Source organism: Micromys minutus (assembly GCF_963924665.1).
Source record: "Micromys minutus genome assembly, chromosome: 4".
NCBI lineage: Eukaryota > Metazoa > Chordata > Mammalia > Rodentia > Muridae > Micromys > Micromys minutus.
Window position 1 is genome coordinate 54,943,054 of NC_137973.1, and position 20,410 is coordinate 54,963,463.

A 20,410-nucleotide genomic window follows, 5' to 3' on the forward strand; every position below is an offset into this window, starting at 1 on the left:
TTCTTAGAAATGTGGATTTCTTAATTTCTGTGGCTATGTTTTTTTTCCCAAGGATACCCTGCAGAACCCAACAGTAAAAGACTTCATAAATAGGCAGTTTGGAGAAGAAGGCATTACCACTGAAGCCATATTAAGTTTCTTCCCTAACGGTCCCCGAGAGAGTCAAGCTGATGACGTGACCAGCTTTGACTGGAGGGATATATTCAACATCACTGACCGCTTCCTACGCTTGGCTAATCAATACCTGGAGGTAAGAGGCAGCAATCTACCTGAGGACCTTAGTGAGCTTCTTAACGATGATGAGGCAGAGATCTGTCAGCCAGTCAGCTGGTGTTGGATCCGGTCTTTCATCCTTCCCACAAAGAAGTAAGGGCTCCATGGCCACCTGACAGCATCTTCTCCTCTAGACTTGCACAGACAAGTCTAGACAGTCCTCATATCCATGACTCCTCTGGCTCTCTTCTTTTCCCTTTCAGCACACATCCATCCCCATCCATCTCCCATCTGCCATTGTTCCAGTGAGCTCCTGTTGGCCAGTGTCCACCAAACCTTGAGTCTGAGTCGCATCGATTGCTGGACACCCTTACCCCAAAGTCTTACCGGCACGTGAGACTCATCACGAGTCAAAGACAAACTCTCCCCACCCTTTCCTGGTAAACCCCAGCACTTCTTATGCCCGCTAAGTTCAGCAGCCTTTCCTCAGATTCCCAAACCAAGAGCTTCAGGGCCATCTTTATTTTTTCTTTCTCCTTCACTGTCAGAAAGAGTGGTTCTAGACCGAGTGTCACTTGGTGCCATTTCTGTGCCGTGCCTTATCTCATCGCCCAGCAATCCCAAGAAGTGTCATCGCCGCCAGTATGTAGACATGGAAGCCAAGACTTTCGGGAGGTTGAATAAGATCCCACAGCCATTAGGAGTACCAAACAGAGTCCAGACTTGGGTGTGCCTGAATTCAGAGCCAGCCCTGTCGACCTCTTTCTTCCTGTCCTGCCCACTCACAGTGTTCTGTCTGTTTCCTACCTCCTAATTATCTCTCGACTCTCAGTCTTGCTCTCTGAGCTCTGCTGGGGCCAGAGGCTTTGTACCAGCCTGTCCGAGCAGCTTTGTCCCTGGGTTCCAGGGTTTGCTCTGTTAATCCAGGCATCCCTCCACACAGGCCCCAGCATCACATTCCGAAATCACAGCTGTTTGTATCACTCAGAAGCTTAAAGTCCACATGACTCAACACAGAAGCATCCGGCTTGTTTCTCTCCATTGGTAGTGCTTCAGCTGCTGACAGCCCTCAGTGCTCATCCTTACACCAGAAAATTCCACAGAAGGAGGGGACGCCGTTCTCACAGCATAAGCAATACCCTCAAAGGGCCCCCTCCCATGCCGCACTCCAACAAACTTCTGGGTCTTAATGCCTGGGGAGGGGCATAGTTCTGACTGGGACATGTGTCTCCGTGGGGGCAAGATTCCTATGAAGTGAGGGAGTCATTGTCCCCAAAGATGAAATATGTGTCTGCTCAAGCCTGCAGTGACTTTTTCTTTAGTCACCATCTACTTGACAAAAATTCTTGTTTGTTTTCTTTGTGGTGCTGAAGGTTGAACATGCCAAGCAAGCGTCCCACCAGGGAGCTGCGTCTCTCCAGTCCTACACATCTGCAGTTTGAAACTTTGCCCTCGGTTATCCCTTCTGCTGTCTCATAGGCTTAGAAATTCATCCCTTCATGATCAGCAGCCCTTCCCTCGTACCCCTCAGGCTCCTGTTGAGGTTCAAGTAGAGTGAGCTGCCTGTGTGTCCATCTCTGGCTTGAACATCAAGATGGTTTACCTGGTGTTAGCGGGCACATTTTAGTCATATTTAGATCTCAACCTCACAGCCTTGAAGGCTTTCAAATCTAAAGGTTGATCACACCCAATGGGCTGGGCCTCAGCCTCCAAAAGTCTAAGGCCATTAGGAGATGGAAGGTGCTTCTAGAATCAAGAAAGGGAGTTGGTCTGAGGCCTATAGGAATGAGCTCTTCTTTCCTAGATGGTGGATCCTAGGAATAAATCACTGGTGAGAAGAGGCCTGGCTTTATGTGTTCTTGGCTGCTCTTGAGGACTCCCACTGCCCTGGAGCTACAAAATTTCCCTAGACCCTCCTCCTGAATCCTGGACATTATCATCTCCTGAGGTATCTTCTCAGCTAGTATGGAGCAAGGTGGCCAAAGCACCAGAGGTGAAGCAATCTCCATCTTACCAGAGACAATAATGACCTTGGATGCTTTCTATGAAACATCTGAGTGTCAACCCAGACTAGCTGACTCAGAATTCCCCTTTATTGCCCTGGTATTGCACATGTATTTACAGATCTGGGGGAAAGCAGCCTGCTGCCCCATTTACAGCTACCAACTGATCTCTTGCAGTTAAGCCACATCCCTAGGCCCACCAGTAATGCCATGTTGTCTTAATCTGAGGACACACAGAGCCTGTAATTGGGTATGCCAGGGAGCTGACTTATTCCTGTAACGGTTCTCAACAATGTTTTTTGTGAGGTATATGAAGAATATATTCCTTCCTTCCACACCCTACACACTGAGATACATCTCCAGCCCTAAGCATCTGCTGTTTAATTACAGTAGTAATAGATGTATACTAGGTGTCATTCTCTTAAACAGTTAAAAATTAAGTCTCTTGGTTGAGATTTTTGCTAGACACAATTATCTATTTGTTCCTCGATCTCCATAGCTGTGAAATGTGGATTTTGGGACTATTTACCTGACACTTGGCTTGTTCTGAGAATTAAATGAGCTATTTCATGGAAGACACTGTCCTATTAATCACCGTCAAATCTTCGTTAAAGTACAAAAAAAAAAAAAAAAAAAAAAAAAAAACCTGGCCTAAGTGGAATCTAGTCCCCAGCTGGTGAGCTTGGAGCTCACCATATATATCTAACTTTTCAGCCACTGTGACTTCCCCAGGGCTTTGACATCCAGACCACTGTGGCCAAAAGTCAGTGGCCTCCCCATGGGGACCTCTACAAGGTTTTTGATAAAGGCAGTGGTGATGATTCAGTTTCTTAACGTCTTGCCCTTGGGGGTGGGAGAAGCAAGGAGTTAGGGGACAGGAAGGAGAGACAGACAGTGAAGGACAGGGGCTATCTGAGCTGTCTGGAGGAGCCTTGAGAAACCTGAGTAGCATACTTGCCGTGGACCCCTTCTCTGATAGTTCTAAAGATCCCTCCAGGACAGGGGTGCGGGTGTGTTCTCACCTATTCTTATGAACGCCAGCTTGGTGTCTCCTTTTCAGCCACGGGGACTTGTGCTACTGAGTTTGGAAACACTTCCTCGTGGTCCAATCTAGGCGTTCACGTCCGTGTCCATTCTAAAAACAAAAAGCAGACCAAACTCATTTATGGGAAATAGGCAAATGAGTTCTGTCACCCATAACAATGGGACACTTAATTGCAAGGCTGAAAAAATTAACAGAAGCTCTGAGAACAAAGAATACGTCTTTAAGCCTTTCCTCTTTGTGGGACGCAAGAGGGATTCAGTAGATTTTCTCTCAGTGACTAGTAGGGCTAAATCTCTTCCTTCCTGCTTCGGGTGAGGCCTGTCCCGTGGTGGGAGCGACCTGAAGGCTATCTACTCTCCTGAATCTGTCTTGTGGGTCCAGGTTAAACGGCCACACGTAGGACTGTCCGACCGTCCCCACGGGGCATATGGACTGGAATCTGCTTATGAGTCATTCTGAGAAATTTGACACTTGAAGCCTTGGTTTTCTTGTATGTACAGTTCCAAGCAGCAACACAAGGTCACTGTGGAGGACAGGATGAGAGAGGGAACACCGAGGCAGAGCACTTAGCATATTCAGTGTGTAACTGCTAGGCTGCAGGGACTCTTCATCGAGAAGGTAGGGTAGGACCAATACCTCTTCACAGCCACTGTGGAGTTGGCAAGAGACACTCTGGCCTCACACTGGAAACATTTACACATGGCAGCTTCTGCTCTGAACCATGAACCAAGTGAAGAGTGCACCTTTTCTTACACTCGAAAATGCCTAAGCATTAATCAGTGCTTCTCATGCTGAGCTCTGGCTTAGCCCCAGTGAACTGGCCTAGAGTCACAGTTGGGTCTGTCTCTCTCCAAAGCCTCGGAGGAGAGCTCTGGGTCACACTGGACTTGGACAGTGAGTCAGAGGCCAAGAAATGCTTTTATTCTCCAACAACCTTCTGGATAAAGCTTTCTGTGGGCTCTTCCTCCTGCCACAGATGATTTCTGGCTCCAGCTGATCCTGAGAAATAAAGGGTAAAGTGAAGCAGACCTTGGTTAGAAGGTGGGCAGTCGTCTGGAGACAGCCACACTGGTGACATTTGAGGACCTTCACATGTCTTACATATAGAAAGGTTATGTCCAGACACCATCCCGTTACCCACTTCTCCAAATCTAGGGAGCCTGAAGTTTGGTGAGGACTTTATAAATTATTATATATAATAATTTGTGGGAGCGTGTTTGTTTTACTTACTTATTTACTTTGTGTGTCTATGGAAGAGGGCAGTGTAGAACGTGCCATGACACATGTGGAAGTTAGTTCTCTTCCACTATATGGGTTTCTAGGATTCAATTCTATAGGTCCAATAGGTTTTCAGGCTGGGTAGTGTGTGACTTTACCCACTGAGCTATCTCGCTGACCTGAGTTTAGGTAAATATCTTAAATTCATATGCATACACATTTTATTCATAACCTGTATTTGTCTCTATCCACATGTTTTCCATAGAAAAACACAATTACAAAAATCAACAAATTATCCCTCCGATTGCCCTTTAGTTGAAATAAATACTTATACTTCTCTTCAGTTTTTTGCTGTTGTTGTTGTACAGCAAAAGGTTAAGTCCAGCATAAGTCAAATATTTACAGTTCACAGTGGATCTAAATTTCTTAGTACATGTAAATCTCAGGTCTTAAGTTTCATATCAGGAAGCTGAATTCAGCCAAACTTGAAAATAAAAATATCTCTAATCAAAGCTTAAAATTGTACTTTAATCAGTAGCAGCTACCTTTTGCTAAGTCTCGAGGGGAAAAATGTATTCACTAACTGCTTTTCTTTGGCTATCATCTCAGCCAGTGTGTGTACATAACTCTATGAATTGGATGGTGGTTATTTTCTTGAATTATCAGACTTTTTTTTTCTCTTTTTACTACTTTTCCTTGGCACCTTTACTACTTCTGGCCACATGCCACCACTACCCAACCACCATGTTCTCAGGAAGTATATTTTTTCAGGCTAACTTAAGGGGGAAATTGGATAGGGAGATGAGGTCTGATTGTATAACGTATTATAGAATTAGATGTGCAAATATTGGCTGGGCCCCTGCGTTGTTTTCCTCGGTTAACTCAGTGACTCCAGAGACTGGGAAGGGATTGTGGGAAAGTTAGACAGAGGACAGAAATCTTTACCACAAGAGCAATTATTATTTCAAGGGCCATGAGTTAGATCCTAAGCAACTCACACTCAGTGTATTTTATGCGTCTTTGATCTCTTAGAAACCTAGAACTCACACAGAGAAAAGCAAACAGGTGGAGGTGGGCTTGGAACACTGTGGAGGAGAGAGAGAGACGGATGTGGGCCCTGAGGGACAGGGCTGTGCTTCGCATCTGTCATCTCCTGCAGCACCCCTCTGTGTCAGGTAGCCATAATCGCTGTCACTGTGCAGAATTTAAGGCAAAGACTCTAAGAGGCGTGGCTTCCTGCCATGTGACGGCAGGTAAGTGGGAACTTCAGAATTTTAGCCTAGATCTGTACTGACTTTAGTGATGACGTCCTTTTTCCTGTGACATACAAGGTCCAGTGGCTCTAAAGTATTATTTGCTCAAATTACATATCGAATCCAATGAAGATAGTAATTATTTTACGATATTTGAGATGAGTTGGTCTCTTTTTTCTCTTCTTAAAAGTAACCTGATTAAAAAAAAAACTCGGAGTTCATTCTCTCATGTAGATAATTTCATGAACTGACCTAGAAACGACTAAGAAGTCCTGTTCACCACTGACTCCCCAGAAGCTCAGTGTGCACAAACACAAAAGCAAATGTTCAAGCCATCCTCATCCTGACAGCTCTTCCACATTCCCTCTTTCTTCTCTGTCCTCACATGTGGCAGCTTGTAGAGGCCTGTCATCTCTTCTGACTTCCTGGCTCTTCCTGCTTCTGGTCAGCTCCCACATCCTCTCCAAGGAGTATTGCTTAAACCCAAGCCCACTGTGAAATATGGCTTACCAGTCCTCATGACTGTTTCATCATTGTGAAGGTAAATGTCTCCACAGCTCTTTCCCATCCTCTGAGACTGCCCTAGACCTCTCAGCTTGGATAGTGCAGCCTTCTCCTCCTTGCAGCCTTGGCTGGCCATGCCCACTTTCACACTTCTGGTCTCAGTAGGGTTCCTAGCTTTCTTTTCTAGGCCTTATTCCTGACTTGTCCAATCACGACTTGTCCACACCCTACCTATGTTAGCCTGACCACTTCAAGGGCTCAAATTCCATCTCGGTTTTTCTTTTTGACTTCTCAGCATTCCTGAGTAGATCTCTAGTGGCATAAAGTAGACACCAATAAACGCTAAACTGAAGCAGAAAATAATGTTTGTGCCAAGCCTTAAAGGTTAAATCCACTAGCTAAGAAAACCAGGAAGATAATTTTAAAAGAAAAGAAAAAGTTTAAATGAGACGTAGAGGTATGACTCCACTGGAGAAGTTCACATGGAGCAGGAGCCTGAGGTGAGAACAGATGTGACATGTGAAAAATACTGATTGAAAAAGCAACTTTTATTCATCTGATGTAATTGTCTCCAAGGCTTACTGCCTCAGTCTGCCAACCTAGCTTAGTCCTGGAAGCTTCTAGTCTCCGTACAGTCTACTCTAGGCCTACACTATTTTCAGCCTCTGAGACTTACTGCTGAATAAGCTCGCCTGTTCTAGTTTTTTCTGAACTCTGGCTGGCTGGTTCAACTCAGCTGTTCTGGCTCAAACTCATCGCTAACTGCTTCAATGTGGCTTCTCTCTTGGCTCTGACTTTTTGCTTGGCTTGACCTAAAACTAACTCTGCTGATCTGTTCTAATTTTTTAGCTCCTGTTCATCCTCTGGCTAGTTCTACTTTCACCTTTGTCTAACTTGTTTTCTCTTCAACCTCTCTCCATAAAACTCTCTGGGCAAAACTGCGTCTTTCTCTTTATTTCTTTCTCGCTTGCCTCTGTTTCCTTTGTTTTTATGAGAGTTGGGCAGATCCTATTCTGTCAAATTTCTCTGATTTATCACTTTGTCTGCCACTCAATTAGACATCACTTTTTAAACATGGGTGCTTCCTTCTACAAACTAACTTTGCTTTCATTGCTTGGGCATGTCTGTATTCCAGCCAGAGGGATTAAAGGTGTGTGCTAAGGGCTGAGCCACACCACAACTAGATACAAGTTTTGTTTTGTTTTGTTTTGTTTTTCAGTAAATAATATAATTTCAGGGCTCACCGTGTGAGTGTGATCAAATATCCTGCAACCGGTGATGTGTGGCCTTGGCCAGCATGGCTCATAAAAGCTTCATTCTGTGTTTGACAAGACACACTCTTCAATGTCTATGTATGGGTTCTGTTACTGGGGACAACATTGCTATTTATCTATCTGAAAAATGAGGATGACCCAAGCTATTCAGGTAACAACCACTAGTGGGCAGAGCGCCTACTGCTCAGAGCACATATAGCCCCATTATTATTCAACACAGTAGCCCCCACCTCCAGGTGTTGTTGGAACAATGGAATAGGAATCCGGGAGAGCTAAAGTGTAGGGAAGTTATTTATTAGTTAAGTGATAGTAACTTTCATTAGAACCAGCTGGGTAGAAAGCATTGCTCTGGTGGCTTTGCACCCTTGTGAGTCCTCATTCTTCAACGTGGCCTTTTTATTTATCTCAGTGCTGCAACTGTCTGTCTGTCTGTCTGTCTATCTACCTATCCGTCCATCCATCATCTATTTTAGAAACACTTTCTTCATTACACGTATCTCCTTCCTCTTTTATTGGTTAGCCACATACATTTCTTCACTCTTTGTGAGTTAATGTTCAGAAGCCTGTTCACACTGCCTGATATATTCACAATACTATTTATTACAGCACCTTGCCTCTAATTCAGCATCCCAAACAACTCAAATAGCCCAAAGTGATTTTACACCATGGCTTTTTCCATGTCGTTGGAAATAAATTTTGAAGGTTGCAGCTTAACATCTGCCAGGAAATTAATTCTGGGATGTTTGCCCACTTCCATGGTGTTTTTCAAAAGGAGCCCCAGGTGTCTGCATGAATGCTATCAGGACCACAGGAGTCTTTCACTTGAGTTTATCAGCTGGTTTGGAGAGATGTAAGGCAGGATTAGAAAGCCTTAGTGCCTCCCTTATCTCCCAAGACCTGTCCTAGATGCCTTTGAGGTTTCATGGTCAAAATATGGCTATTTATGCACAACTGTCAGCACAATGTGCCAGGCACCTTTGATTATCAAGCTCAAATGAGAAGAAGGCTGTTTCTTCATGGCCTCCGCTAGACACAGTTTACCACGTAATAGATAATTCCACAAAGCTATGACTTAATGTTTACAAACTGGATATCAAAAGGTCAGAGCTGAAGAAGGGAGCTTTGCCTCCCTGGCAGCTTCTCCTCCAAGGTGATGTTTTGTTTAGCTGTGTCAACAAATGAGTGTCTTCTGGCAAGGGCCTGGGCAAAGCTGCTCCAGCCTTTCTCTTCCAGCAGTGTGGGTCTGGTGTGAACTTCACTTGGCGGTAGGAAGCTGCAGGAGAAGTGGGGAACAGGACCACGAGACCCCTTTGTTTGCTATATATATTTATATATTCTCTGAGGGCATAGGATACTGATTTTATTCACTTTTCCGAATAGGTGTGTGCTGGGTTTATGTTGAGTAGCTCACCTCAGTCAATCTTGTTGCCTGTCACACTTCCCTAATCTCGTCACAATAGACTAAATACATCCAATCCGGGTCTTCTGCTGAGGGATTTGTCATTAGCGTGGTCTCTTACAGCACATACATGTTCTAATAAACATGCCCGTCTGCCAAGGTTTAACTTTGGGGATTAGTGTAAGTATCGGGAAGGAGTGAGGTCACTTGCCATGAGGCAGATGGCCTCCCCATGAGAATGCACTTTGAATCGTACCTGACTCACATTCAAAGCAGTTTCTTCCTCCTGACTTCATAAAGAAAGGTTGGTGAGAGTGATGTGATATTCGTGTTTGGCTTTACTAAACCTTCCTCTAGGCAGTAGCAGCTGAACATCACCCACTGGCCAATGGACAGCTGATAGATACCATCCGCCCATTGCCTTGGCTTCTGGCCATAGCATTGTTCTGGCCAGATGGAGGACTGTGGATTAAGTCAGAGTCCTCACACAGATTATTTGAAGAAAAGAACTGCCCTCCTCCCCTGGTGAACAACTGTCACTAATGAAGACTAACCTGGCAGGAACTTGAAAGTCGCTTGATGGTTGATGTTCAAAGATATTTTACAAAAAGAAGAGTAAAATGGTATTTATAAAGCCCTCATTATTCATGAGACAGTGCAGTGCACTGTTGGGGATGAAAAGAGATTCTGTCCCAGGGGAAGTTTGTTTCAGTCTGTTTTGTAGGCCTTAAACGACCACAGTGACTGGCCTTCATGTGATGTTGGAGATGAAATGTGTTCATACGAATAAGGCCCTTGGCTGGTTTGGGGCATGATGCAAACCGTCAATATTTGTAGTTGCTGTCTATTTTTGTTATGCTTTTACCAGGCTGGAAAACAAGCATAGGGCCTTGTGCATGCTCAGTGAACTTTCTGTCCGTCCCCATCCCACTGAGGCCTTTTACAAACACTGCCTCATGAGATCCTTAGAATGAACCTCTAAAGTTGGGCACAGCCTAAATTCCAGTGAGGGCAGCAGGAGCCACCAGAAACAGCAAGACAGGATGGCATAAGGGACTGTCCGACCCCAGTGCTGTGCCTCTTCCCAAGGTGATGAGGAGGAAACTGGCTCAGAGGTTTCAAAATAGATGTAAGCGTTTGAGAACCCGCTAAAATTTGTGTTTTCCAGAGAATCAAGGTCCCCATCTAGGAAAACACATCAGGAAATATGACCATGAATCAGCCGCCTGATTAAACAGCCAGGATAGAGCCTACGTCATCATAGGAGCCAACAATATCACTGAAAACATCAGCTGTTTATTCCAGTACATTAAGATATAAGGTTCAAAGCAAATAGCTTGATGCCCTTGGCAGTCACATTATTAGCACTGTATTTATTTATATCAGCTCTTTTTCCCCCAAAAAATTATACCCGAGCTGCATCACAGCAAAACCAAATCATTTTATTTTGTTATGAACTGCTGCCAGTTTTTCATGAGTCTGGGATACATAGTATTTTGTTCAAAGCACAGAGGGACAGATACAGCTGCAGCATCGGGGCTGGCAGATTCAGACCAATTCAGTTCAGAAAATGCTTGTTGACATCCCAGCATGAGAAAACACTATTCCAGAGACCACACTGAATAGAACACGTGACAGGAAGGGACTTATTGTCACTGGAGCTGAACTGACCCCATAGCAACCAGCAGTCCCATGACACTGAAAATTCAAAGCTTAGGTTGGCACGATTGAAATCTGTAGTATTTAATAGCCACTGTGATCACTGGCTACCATATTGGATAGGATAGATAGAGAACAAATTAGTCATCCCTGAAAACTCCACTAGACAGTATGGCTCTAAGGCAAGAGACCTTCAGTAATGTCAGGACTTTGCATATGGCCTATGACTTGGTCCCAAAGGAACAATGAGGGACACCCTGTACATACTGGAACTTCCAAGACCCACACTGAAGGTGTACATGCAGATTTTGCTTCTGCGCTGTGGTGAACTAAAACAAGGGTCTTCACACCTATGGGCCCATTAGTTCCTGGTAAAGCAAAGACATCCAACCACAGACCTTGAGGACACTTCATCCCAGTGCCTAGCAATGCTGCTTGAATTGGCAACACCCACACGAAACTGCCTAAGACGGCGTTCATCTCCCCCAAATAATATCGATTTTATTTTAGAAATTTAACCTCAAATTCATTTTAAATGCTGTATTTTTTATTGAGACATAATATTTATAAGTTGTTATGGCAGTATATGTATACACACACACACACACACACACACACACACATATATTGGTAGTTCAACTCATATATCTATGATGTATAGAGCCAGAATGATTACAAGCACTTCTACCACCTCAACCACTAACCTTTGCTGACCTTGGGATTTCATCACAGGGTGTCATGAGCAATAGTACTCTACTTCACTGAAAGAAACCCCAAAACAAATGCCCCTCGAAGTCTCGGCACCTCCTACTAAATGTCTTTCTGGAGCTTTTCCCACTATACCTCCCAGGCTCTAGCAGACACTATTCTTCATAAGTCTGACTTACCAGTCCCCTCAGTGAGTGAAAAGGTGTGACATTTGTCTGTATCTAGTGTGTCTCATTTAAACACATGCCAGCTCTAAACTTACAAACAGCCCAAATCTGATTATTTTATTGCTTGTCTTTTTCAAACCTTGATGTTTCCCTAAAGCAAACTTTGTGTGTGTGTGTGTGTGTGTGTGTGTGTGTGTGTGTGTGTGTGTGTGTGGTTTGTTTGTTTGCTTTTGTTCTTGAGTAGTTTTTTGTTTGTTTGTTTGTTTGTTTGTTTTGAGACAGGGTTTTACTCTGTATTTCTGTCTGTCCTGGAACTTCTCTGAAGACCTCACTGGCCTCAGATTCACAGAAATCTGCCTCTGTCCTCTGAGTGATGGCATTTAAGGCATGTGCCACCACTGCCCAGATAGTAAACATGTGTTCTGTTACCTCCTTGTAGCAGCTCAGTTCCAAAGTGTTCTTGTTCAAACAGCAACTGCTGAATCTCTCTCCCACAGTGGTGGCATTGCTGTTGGGTTAATTACTGACATACTGTCTGCAGGCTGGCTTCTCCAGCTGTCTTAAGGGTCTATGCAGTACACACACACACACACACACACACACACACCCACACACACACAACTATGAACAGAATATAAGCTGCTTCTGCTTGGAAGAGATGAAAATTCACTGGTATATGATATACTCAAGTCTTTCATCTTGTTTTAGGACTGGCCCGTTTTAAGCCTAGCAAGTAAGTCCTGTTTGCAAGACAGTAATTGACTGAAGAAAATTTATTTCCTTTAGTTCTGTGATGTGAGCATCCATTCTTACTTGTATTTCTTCAAGAAACACCAATCCAATTTTCTTTTGACATTACAAGCCTTTTAAGCTCTGCTTGACTCTGTTGGTTTTATCTCTCACCTGTTTCTCCTGCTACATCAGCTTGAAAGGTCTTTCCCTTTCGTCGACACTGACACTACCATACCGGCATGTCCTAGGCAGGGCAACTGAGGTCAGAAATTCCAGTGAGGGTGGGTTTGTAACACTTTGGTGTTCAAATACAGCCCCCTCCAAGGAGGCTGCTGTTCTAATACTCTGCAGTAGGCTTCAGAAGTGAAGGGTTTATGGGGAGCAAGTGGGTCTGCTTGCTTCTTGCCAATAGAGCAGAACTTAACTCTCTGGTCCTTGTGTTTCTGTTTTTTATTTATATATATATTTTTAATTTCTTCTTAATCAAGTGAATAGGGACTTAATACTCATCCTACTGCTGCCTAGAAGTCTTCAGTCCTCGGGAGCAGTGGTTCTCAACCTTCCGAATGCTACCACACTTTAATACATCTCTGCAGCTTCTTCCGGAGCACAAATAAGGTTCCAGCTGACACCCAGGCTTCCCCTGGAGTTAACTGTTTAAAGTCTGAATATACTCAACGGTCTAGCCTGCTACTTCCCTATGCTATCTGATCTCATCCGGCATACTTCTGCTTAGAACCCCACAGTGACCTTATCGTATTTCAGGATTTATCCCGAGCTCTGCTGGTCTTAGCCTGAAAGCATGTGTCCTGAGACACTCCTCAGCTGGTCAGTCAAATTTCCAAATCCTGCAGAGCAAAGGGTCGGGTACCAACCACTCACCGGATGTGTTGTGTATTGTGACTACCTGGGGAGGGTTTTGTGATTTTTTTTTTTAACAAAATGCTAGTGCCCTGGCTTTGCCTTTTGAGATTCTTAAATAAAGACTTTGGTGTCTTTTAGTACTTTGAAGCTTGAAGAATGATGGGAACCACAGCTCTATTCCTGCAGGTCCCATAAGGCCATAGTGTTGTCCTTTGTGGACAAGCTGACCTCCATTTTCCTTCCTCTGCCTGCTCTTGGTGCTTATTGGTTCACGACAATCTTTCCCTCATCAGGGTTGAGTTTGTCTCAGGAAGAAGTTGCCATCTTCTCTCCTTGTACTGGAGGAGCCCAGCAGGCTCCGGCACATTACATAGACTCTGTAAATATTCGTCAAACAAAGATTAATCAGGCCAAGGCTGTCTGACCTCTTGTGAGTTACATTCTAAGAATCATGGACACACAACCCCTAGTGTAGAGCGAATACCAGTACAACGTAATTACTTCAGCAAGTCTGTACAAGTGGGCGACCTCGAAATCTTCCATTTGAACAAAATTCTTAGTTTTGTTCTCTTCTCTTCTCTTCGCTTCTCTTCTCTCAGAAAGAGATATTAGGATAATTCCACTTTCTCACCAAATATGCTAAGGAACAAACCAGGACAAGGGAAGCAAAGACATAGAAAACCAAAATGATTTCATCTGAGAGAGCCTTTTCATTCCCAGCTGGATAGCCTGTGTGTGTTTGCAGAGCCAGGAAGGTTCAATGCCAGGAATGTTTCTCTCTTTAAAAGTCTTTTATCCTCCGGCTTTCTGATCTTCAAAGCAGCCTGCGTCCACCATGACCCCACTCCCTTGCCTCCCCATGCCGGGGAGTGAGAACCTTGAGTATTTGTGTCATTTTGAGGACTTGCATATTTGGACCATCTTAGAGAGCTGGGCAGCACAGTCTCTGTTAACTCTTCAGTGATAAGAGCTTGTCATCATTTCCACAACCCTTGAGCCTCCCGGACCTAGGCACATGAAGAAATTAATGGCAGACCCTAGAGTTAAGTACATATTAGTGTATAGGTCGTTTCTGTGGGGTACCCATCCTTTGGCGGTAGAATTCCTTCTGCCTTTTGTTTACGATTGAGTCTCAGACTCTCTCTACCTTTGTGATTGTCTGCAGTGCCTCGTCCTAGATAAGTTTGAAAGTTACGATGACGAAGTTCAGCTCATCCAACGAGCCCTGTCTCTCCTGGAGGAGAACAGGTTCTGGGCCGGAGTGGTATTCCCTGATATGTATCCCTGGACCAGCTCCCTACCTCCCCATGTGAAGTACAAGATTCGGATGGACATTGATGTGGTGGAGAAGACCAATAAGATCAAGGACAGGTGATGGTTAAGTCTTGAAGGGTTCCTCCAAAATTCACAGTGAATTGTACTTGGTAGAGAGTAGACGCTCATGAGTAAGTGCTGCCTATGCATCAATGAAGGTAAGCTGAATGGAAGAAAGTATGGTTTGTGCAGATCCAAGTACATGGAAGCAATTGCCTTGTGAGTCATGGCCATTGGAGTTAGCTCTGTGCCCCAAAATAGAGTTAGATAGTCTCAGAACATTTAGGACACCATTTCTTAACCTGTGAGTCATGACCCTCAGAAAACACAGATATTTGCATTATGATTCATAATAAGTAACAAGATTACAGTTATGAAGTAGCAACGGAAATAATTTTATGCTTGGGGGTCACCACAGCACAAGGGACTGTATTAAATGGTTGCAGCATTAGGAAGGTTGAGAACCACTGCTTGAGAAAATGTGTCAAGGGATTGAGTTCTAGGTACATTTGGGCTTCTAAAGCGAGTGAGTTACCCACTTCCACTTACACTCTTCCCCTTTGTCCTGTGCCTTCTTAGGTACTGGGATTCTGGTCCCAGGGCAGATCCTGTCGAAGATTTCCGGTACATCTGGGGAGGCTTTGCCTATCTACAGGACATGGTCGAACAAGGAATCGTGAGGAGTCAGACTCAGGCAGAGCCTCCAATTGGAGTCTATCTCCAGCAGATGCCTTATCCCTGCTTTGTGGATGACTCGTGAGTTCCAGACCTCTGTCCTCCTCCCTGAGCTGAAAAGCAGTAAATGGGGGTGCTCTCAGGCTTCAGTGTCTCCTAAAGAAACCCCAGGGACAAGGGCCAGATTGGGGAGGATAGGGTTCTGACTGGAGAAGATGCTGGCTCCACACGCCGGACAGAAGCAGAGGGGGAAATAAAATGATAGGGTGTTCAAAAGGGAAGTTGAAGGTTAAAACAATAGGCATGAGGTTGAAGTGGGGGATGCTGGCTTGTTTAAATTTCCACTTTGTAGTATGTTTGGTATGTGGAAGGGTGTTTTCCTGGTGATTGCCAGATCAGCAGATTCAGCCTGCATGGCAAGTAGATCTGGTACCTAGGAGCCTCAGAATAATGCAGCTCCTTCCCTAATTAACATTCCTATGATGTATGCTTGGTGAAAAGGTAGAGGAATGTGTTGGATGAGCTCTGGCCTCCTTCTCTGACCACCCCCATCCTAATGCCTGCCCATCCTTTGGCCAGAAAGAAGCATGCTAAGCAAACAGCCTGCTGTTTTGTTGAAAATAGATTTTGGAGTGGTGGAGAAAGGGACAGAGGGGGAGAGGTGCTCAAAAGGTTTATTATCATGGCAGATGGGGTCAGGCACACTCTCTGACCTGGCTTAGGAATTTAACTCCCCGGGGTGGTGAGAACACCGGGGAAAGATGCTGCAGCGTGGGTGTGTGTGACTGTGGGGTCTGGGAAGCAGAGACTGCGAAGTGTGGATAAGAGCCAGAGATGGGAAGCAAAACCAAGGGCAAGAGCCCAGCTCCCCTTTCAGGCTCAGAAGGGGAGGGACTGGCAGGAAAATGGGTAAGTGTGGGGAGCCTGTGGGAATTGGAGTTCTTCAGCATGGGAGAGTCCTCTGGCGGCCAACCCCAGAAGCGCATGGTTGTTAGTTGGTTGGTTCCCTCCCTAGGGCCATTTTGAGTGAAACTATCCTCCCACGCTGGCATTGGGCCCTTCCTTTGACAACACCCAACAGTTTCAATAGATAATAATCCCAAGGGCTTTACCAGTGCATTATTCACAGGGAAAACCTGTAAAGCTTACCCTAATGTGATTCAGTCATGTCAAATCCAACCTGCTTGCTGAGAACCTATCCCAGGATCTACTCCACTTATGAATGGCTGCTGGAATCAATGGCTATTGGATCATTGCCTTGTTCAGATCACACCCTATACTATCAAGTCTACAGTCTTTTCCACAAGAGGAAGATCTATACATATGACAGAGATGGTGTGGTTTTATTCCTACACTTTACTTATAGAGCATCTATCTGTGCCATCAGAATGGTACCATCTTGCCCTAAAGAAAGACACGGCAAATATGAAAGGTATTTAAAAGAGTTCAACCTAGTGAAGGTCCAATGATGTATTTTTCTGCTTTCCTTTCCTTTGGACTTCATTCTCAACTCCCCCCTCAATAAATATTTGCATCATCTCCACCAGGTTCAGCCTGCTCTGTTCTGCTTTCTTCCTCTCACTTCAGCTTCATGATCATCCTGAATCGCTGTTTCCCCATCTTCATGGTGCTGGCGTGGATCTACTCTGTCTCCATGACTGTTAAGGGCATTGTCTTGGAAAAGGAGCTGAGGCTGAAGGAGACCTTGAAAAATCAAGGTGTCTCTAATGCTGTGATTTGGTGTACCTGGTTCCTGGACAGCTTCTCCATCATGTCAATGAGCATCTTCCTCCTGACGCTGTTCATCATGGTAAGCCGGGTGGGGAAGACCCTAGCATTTTCTTAAATGGTTTCATTGTTTCTGCTCTCTTCCTGTTAATGAGCCTGTGCTTGGACTAGTTAGCGGAGCATTAAAGATGATAGCAAAAAAGGTAACTTCCCTGTCTTTCAAGCAAGGTAGGACCCTTAGAGAGCCAGCATCCTCAGTTCCTTGCCCACCTCCCAAAAGGAGCCATTGTATTGTGATATCTTTCCATTTCCTTCTTCTTGCTTAAGGGACTCACTCACTGACTACATAGGTTTTCCAGTCCATTTCAGGACCATGTGGAAGCTGCTATTAGCAAAGCCCAGACTAGAACTGTTGTGTGCTCAAAGTTGGCTCTTCTTTCAAAGACAGAAATGAGCTTTAAAAGAGTGTTTCCAGAATTATCATTCCAATATCTGGCTACAGTTAGAATGTGGCAAACACTATTGGTCACATGAGGGGAAGAGATCTAGACAATTAATTTGTCAATCATCCTCATGACCAGGCCGTTAGCTTCACCAAGAAACATCTTTCTGCCTGCAAAGAAATCCAGTGTTAGCATTTCCTCTGGGTTCTGCCTGACAGTTACCTAGCATAAAAGAACTCTCCATCTTCTCTCTCTCTCTCTCTCTCTCTCTCTCTCTCTCTCTCTCTCTCTCCATTCTTTCTCCATTGTCCTTCTCTCTCCCCCATGTGTTTCTGGTTAGCCATGTGTTCCCAGCTGGCCTCTCCCCTTCTTTCTCTCTCCTCTCTTTCTGTACTCCTCTGTCTCCTTTCTTTCTTGGGTCTACTCCCTTCTGCAGACCCCCTTCTCACATCCAAAATAAGCTTTCTTTTATACCAGACCTGTTGTATGGCTAATACCTGATTGTGGTGGCTGGGGGGTCTCAGCATGGCCTCCTAATATATAATATTATATACAAATATAATGCTGCTGCTTCAGAAAATGTATTATCCAAGAACTCTGCTTTAAAGAATGGAATTTGGAGCCTGTCTTTTCTCAGTGATAGGAAGTTTTTTTGTTAAGGTAGACTTGGAAACAACAACATTGTTTCACCCTATATCTTTTATATTTTTAGCTCCTTCATAGAAGCAGATTTTTTTGGACTTGTTGGAATCTGAGTATACACACTTGATAATTGTTGTTGTTTTATTGGATGAAAGTTGGTTTATGTTATAGACCCAGCAGGCTTGTTCAGCTTCATCACTATCATCCTATCGAGTGCCAATCTGCATGAAGATGTGCAGAGGCCACAGACTGGATAAGTGTCTCCCATTCCGTGTTGGATCATGGCTACCTGATCTAAGAATATCCCATCACATATGCTATCCAACTAACACATATCCATTTAATCCAAACCCCAGTTTTCTAATAAAATGTCCTTAACCTAGTGCAATCTATCTTTGCTATTACACTATGACCCAGTGGGCTGTGGTGTCAATCTCAGAGTTCCCTTAGAACCAGTGCTGAGGTGGGGCCATTCTATTCAAACAACTGCACCCTGCCCAGCATGGCTTCATGCTTACAAAGAATACCGGAGTTCCACCAAAGTGAAAGGAGCAGCCCCGCCCCCTTCTTATCCACCAAAGGCCCTCTGCTCTGCCCCACATCTCTTTGACCAGATGATTTGTATCTTTAGAATTAAAAAAGTCCATGAGTAAACATCTGGCTAAATGGCTGACTTCTTACTGATAAGGGACACAGAGCCCTGCCTGCCTAAGAATGGCGTTTTAGGACTTCAAAGCTCTTGGGACATGAGGTAAAGAGAGTTCACCAAGAACTTCTAATACAAAGACGCTTCTCCTTGTGGGAACCAGAACGCTGTTCCAATAATGACGGAAACGGAGCTTTACACACCAAAATAAGGTTTTCCTTTGAATGACTCCCCACCCCCACTCCCACCCCCCTTTTTGTGTATCCCTTCCTCCCCAGCTCCGCTGTGCAGGAAAGAAGCTGGGAACAAAGACAATGGGAAGGTTCCATTGTTACTCAGTCCACAGGAGCAGAAAGAAAAGCATCGAGAGGAGGAAGCTGGAAGAAGGAGCTCATGAGGCTGGCCGAATGACTGGCAGTCACCAAAGCCCGCAGTCCAAATGTCTGCAGGACTTGCGCTGGGCTCCGATAGAAGGCTAAATGTATTTTACAGAGAGCAGTAGAACTCTCCAGTCTAGGTGTGAGCTTTTCTTAGATTTCCTCCAACTTAGGTTCTACTTAAGTGCGGCTCCCTTCCACCCTTCCCTTCTGCAGATTTCCTCTTCATCTGGTTTTTCAATTGGTTCTTCCAATGCCAAGTCGGCATGAGAGCATGAAGGAGAAATGGTGGCTGTAGCTGATAAGAAGTACGTTAGTTCCACCCGATTCTCGCGGGCTCAAGACAGATGTGGTCTTTCTTTTCTATTGAGAGGAAAGCAGTGATTCAGGGAAATCCTTGTTCGTAGATCAGAGCCCATTCATGAGACGAGGCAGTTCCAAAAGACAGAGGAACTAGAAGAAGAACGCAGGACAGAGAGCACGAGGCCTTTTGGTCTCAGGGATGCTATGCTGTGTGACTTGTCTGTGGTCCCCATTACACCACAATTCAACTATGTCCCATTGAGCTATGAGAGGTGGCCTAGGGAGTATTGACTGCTCTGAAGCCTGAGAAATTCTCCCAGAATTCTTGTACCTTTATGCTCCCAAGAGAAGAATGATACGATCAATGTGTATTTGGGAATGCAACATTTGGATGAACCAAAAGGGCTGGCCTTTTTATAGAGGCTTCTACTAAAGGGGGAACCAGAAGGTCTAATGCAGTTGAACATCTCAGCCTGCCCTATATTGTAATTGGGCTTGTTCAGAAAAAGTCACTAGTTTGTTCCTATTTTCTACATAGACAATGGGAAAGATGCTGAGTCCTGTACATAGGTCCCATGAAAAGCATCCATGGATGAGGAGGACCAATCCACTCCAAAAGGCTCCACCTGTGTGAGTGGCAAACCTCAGAAAGCAAGTGCTAACAGTCAGTCAACAGGCCAAGCCCCAGGCAAAGGGTCAGACTTGTTTTGATGGAATCTTTTCTTTATTGTTGCGGGGTCCTGCAATACCTTAGACTCAGGTCTTCCTCCTTGGCTATCTCCTTCCCACCATGAACTTGCTGAGTTGATCCATAACTACTGCTGAAAGATAAACTTAGTCACATTAAGATATTTGTACTTTTTCATATTTTTATTCTTTGAAAGTTTAATACATTTCTATAACATATGTCAATAACATCCATCTTCTCCCAATCACCTGAAGCCCTCTTTAGAGTTCCCAAATTCCATTTCCACCCCCAAGCTTCATGTCCTCCTTTTTATGTGGTAACCCTCTGAATCCACTTAGTGATACCTGAGTGCATATAAACATCCACTGCGGCATGAACAACCTACCAAAAGCCAAATGCACAAAGGACAGTTAGGGACCCTCTTTCCCTCAGTAGCCACCAACTGCTAATTGCTCTTCGAATGGTGTGGAGCCTCTGAGCTGGTATGTTGACTGGCTCGGTCTTGTGCAGGTGACCCCGGCTGCTGTGAGGTAATATGTACCCCAACTGTGTCCT

The 20,410-nt window shown here is 44.6% G+C and overlaps 1 protein-coding gene across 1 annotated transcript in view; it reads left to right on the forward strand.

Annotated features, from left to right (window-relative positions):
• The window catches only part of ABCA4 (ATP binding cassette subfamily A member 4), a gene marked incomplete at both ends in the record, with an annotated part of 103,133 nt that overhangs the window by 15,453 nt on the left and 67,270 nt on the right, over positions 1-20,410 (forward strand). The window contains 4 exons of the mRNA XM_080916027.1: positions 53-250; positions 14,205-14,410; positions 14,933-15,109; positions 16,616-16,838. Of these exons, the coding sequence (XP_080772153.1) occupies positions 53-250; positions 14,205-14,410; positions 14,933-15,109; positions 16,616-16,838 (804 nt within the window). The remainder of the gene's footprint in view (positions 1-52; positions 251-14,204; positions 14,411-14,932; positions 15,110-16,615; positions 16,839-20,410) is intronic.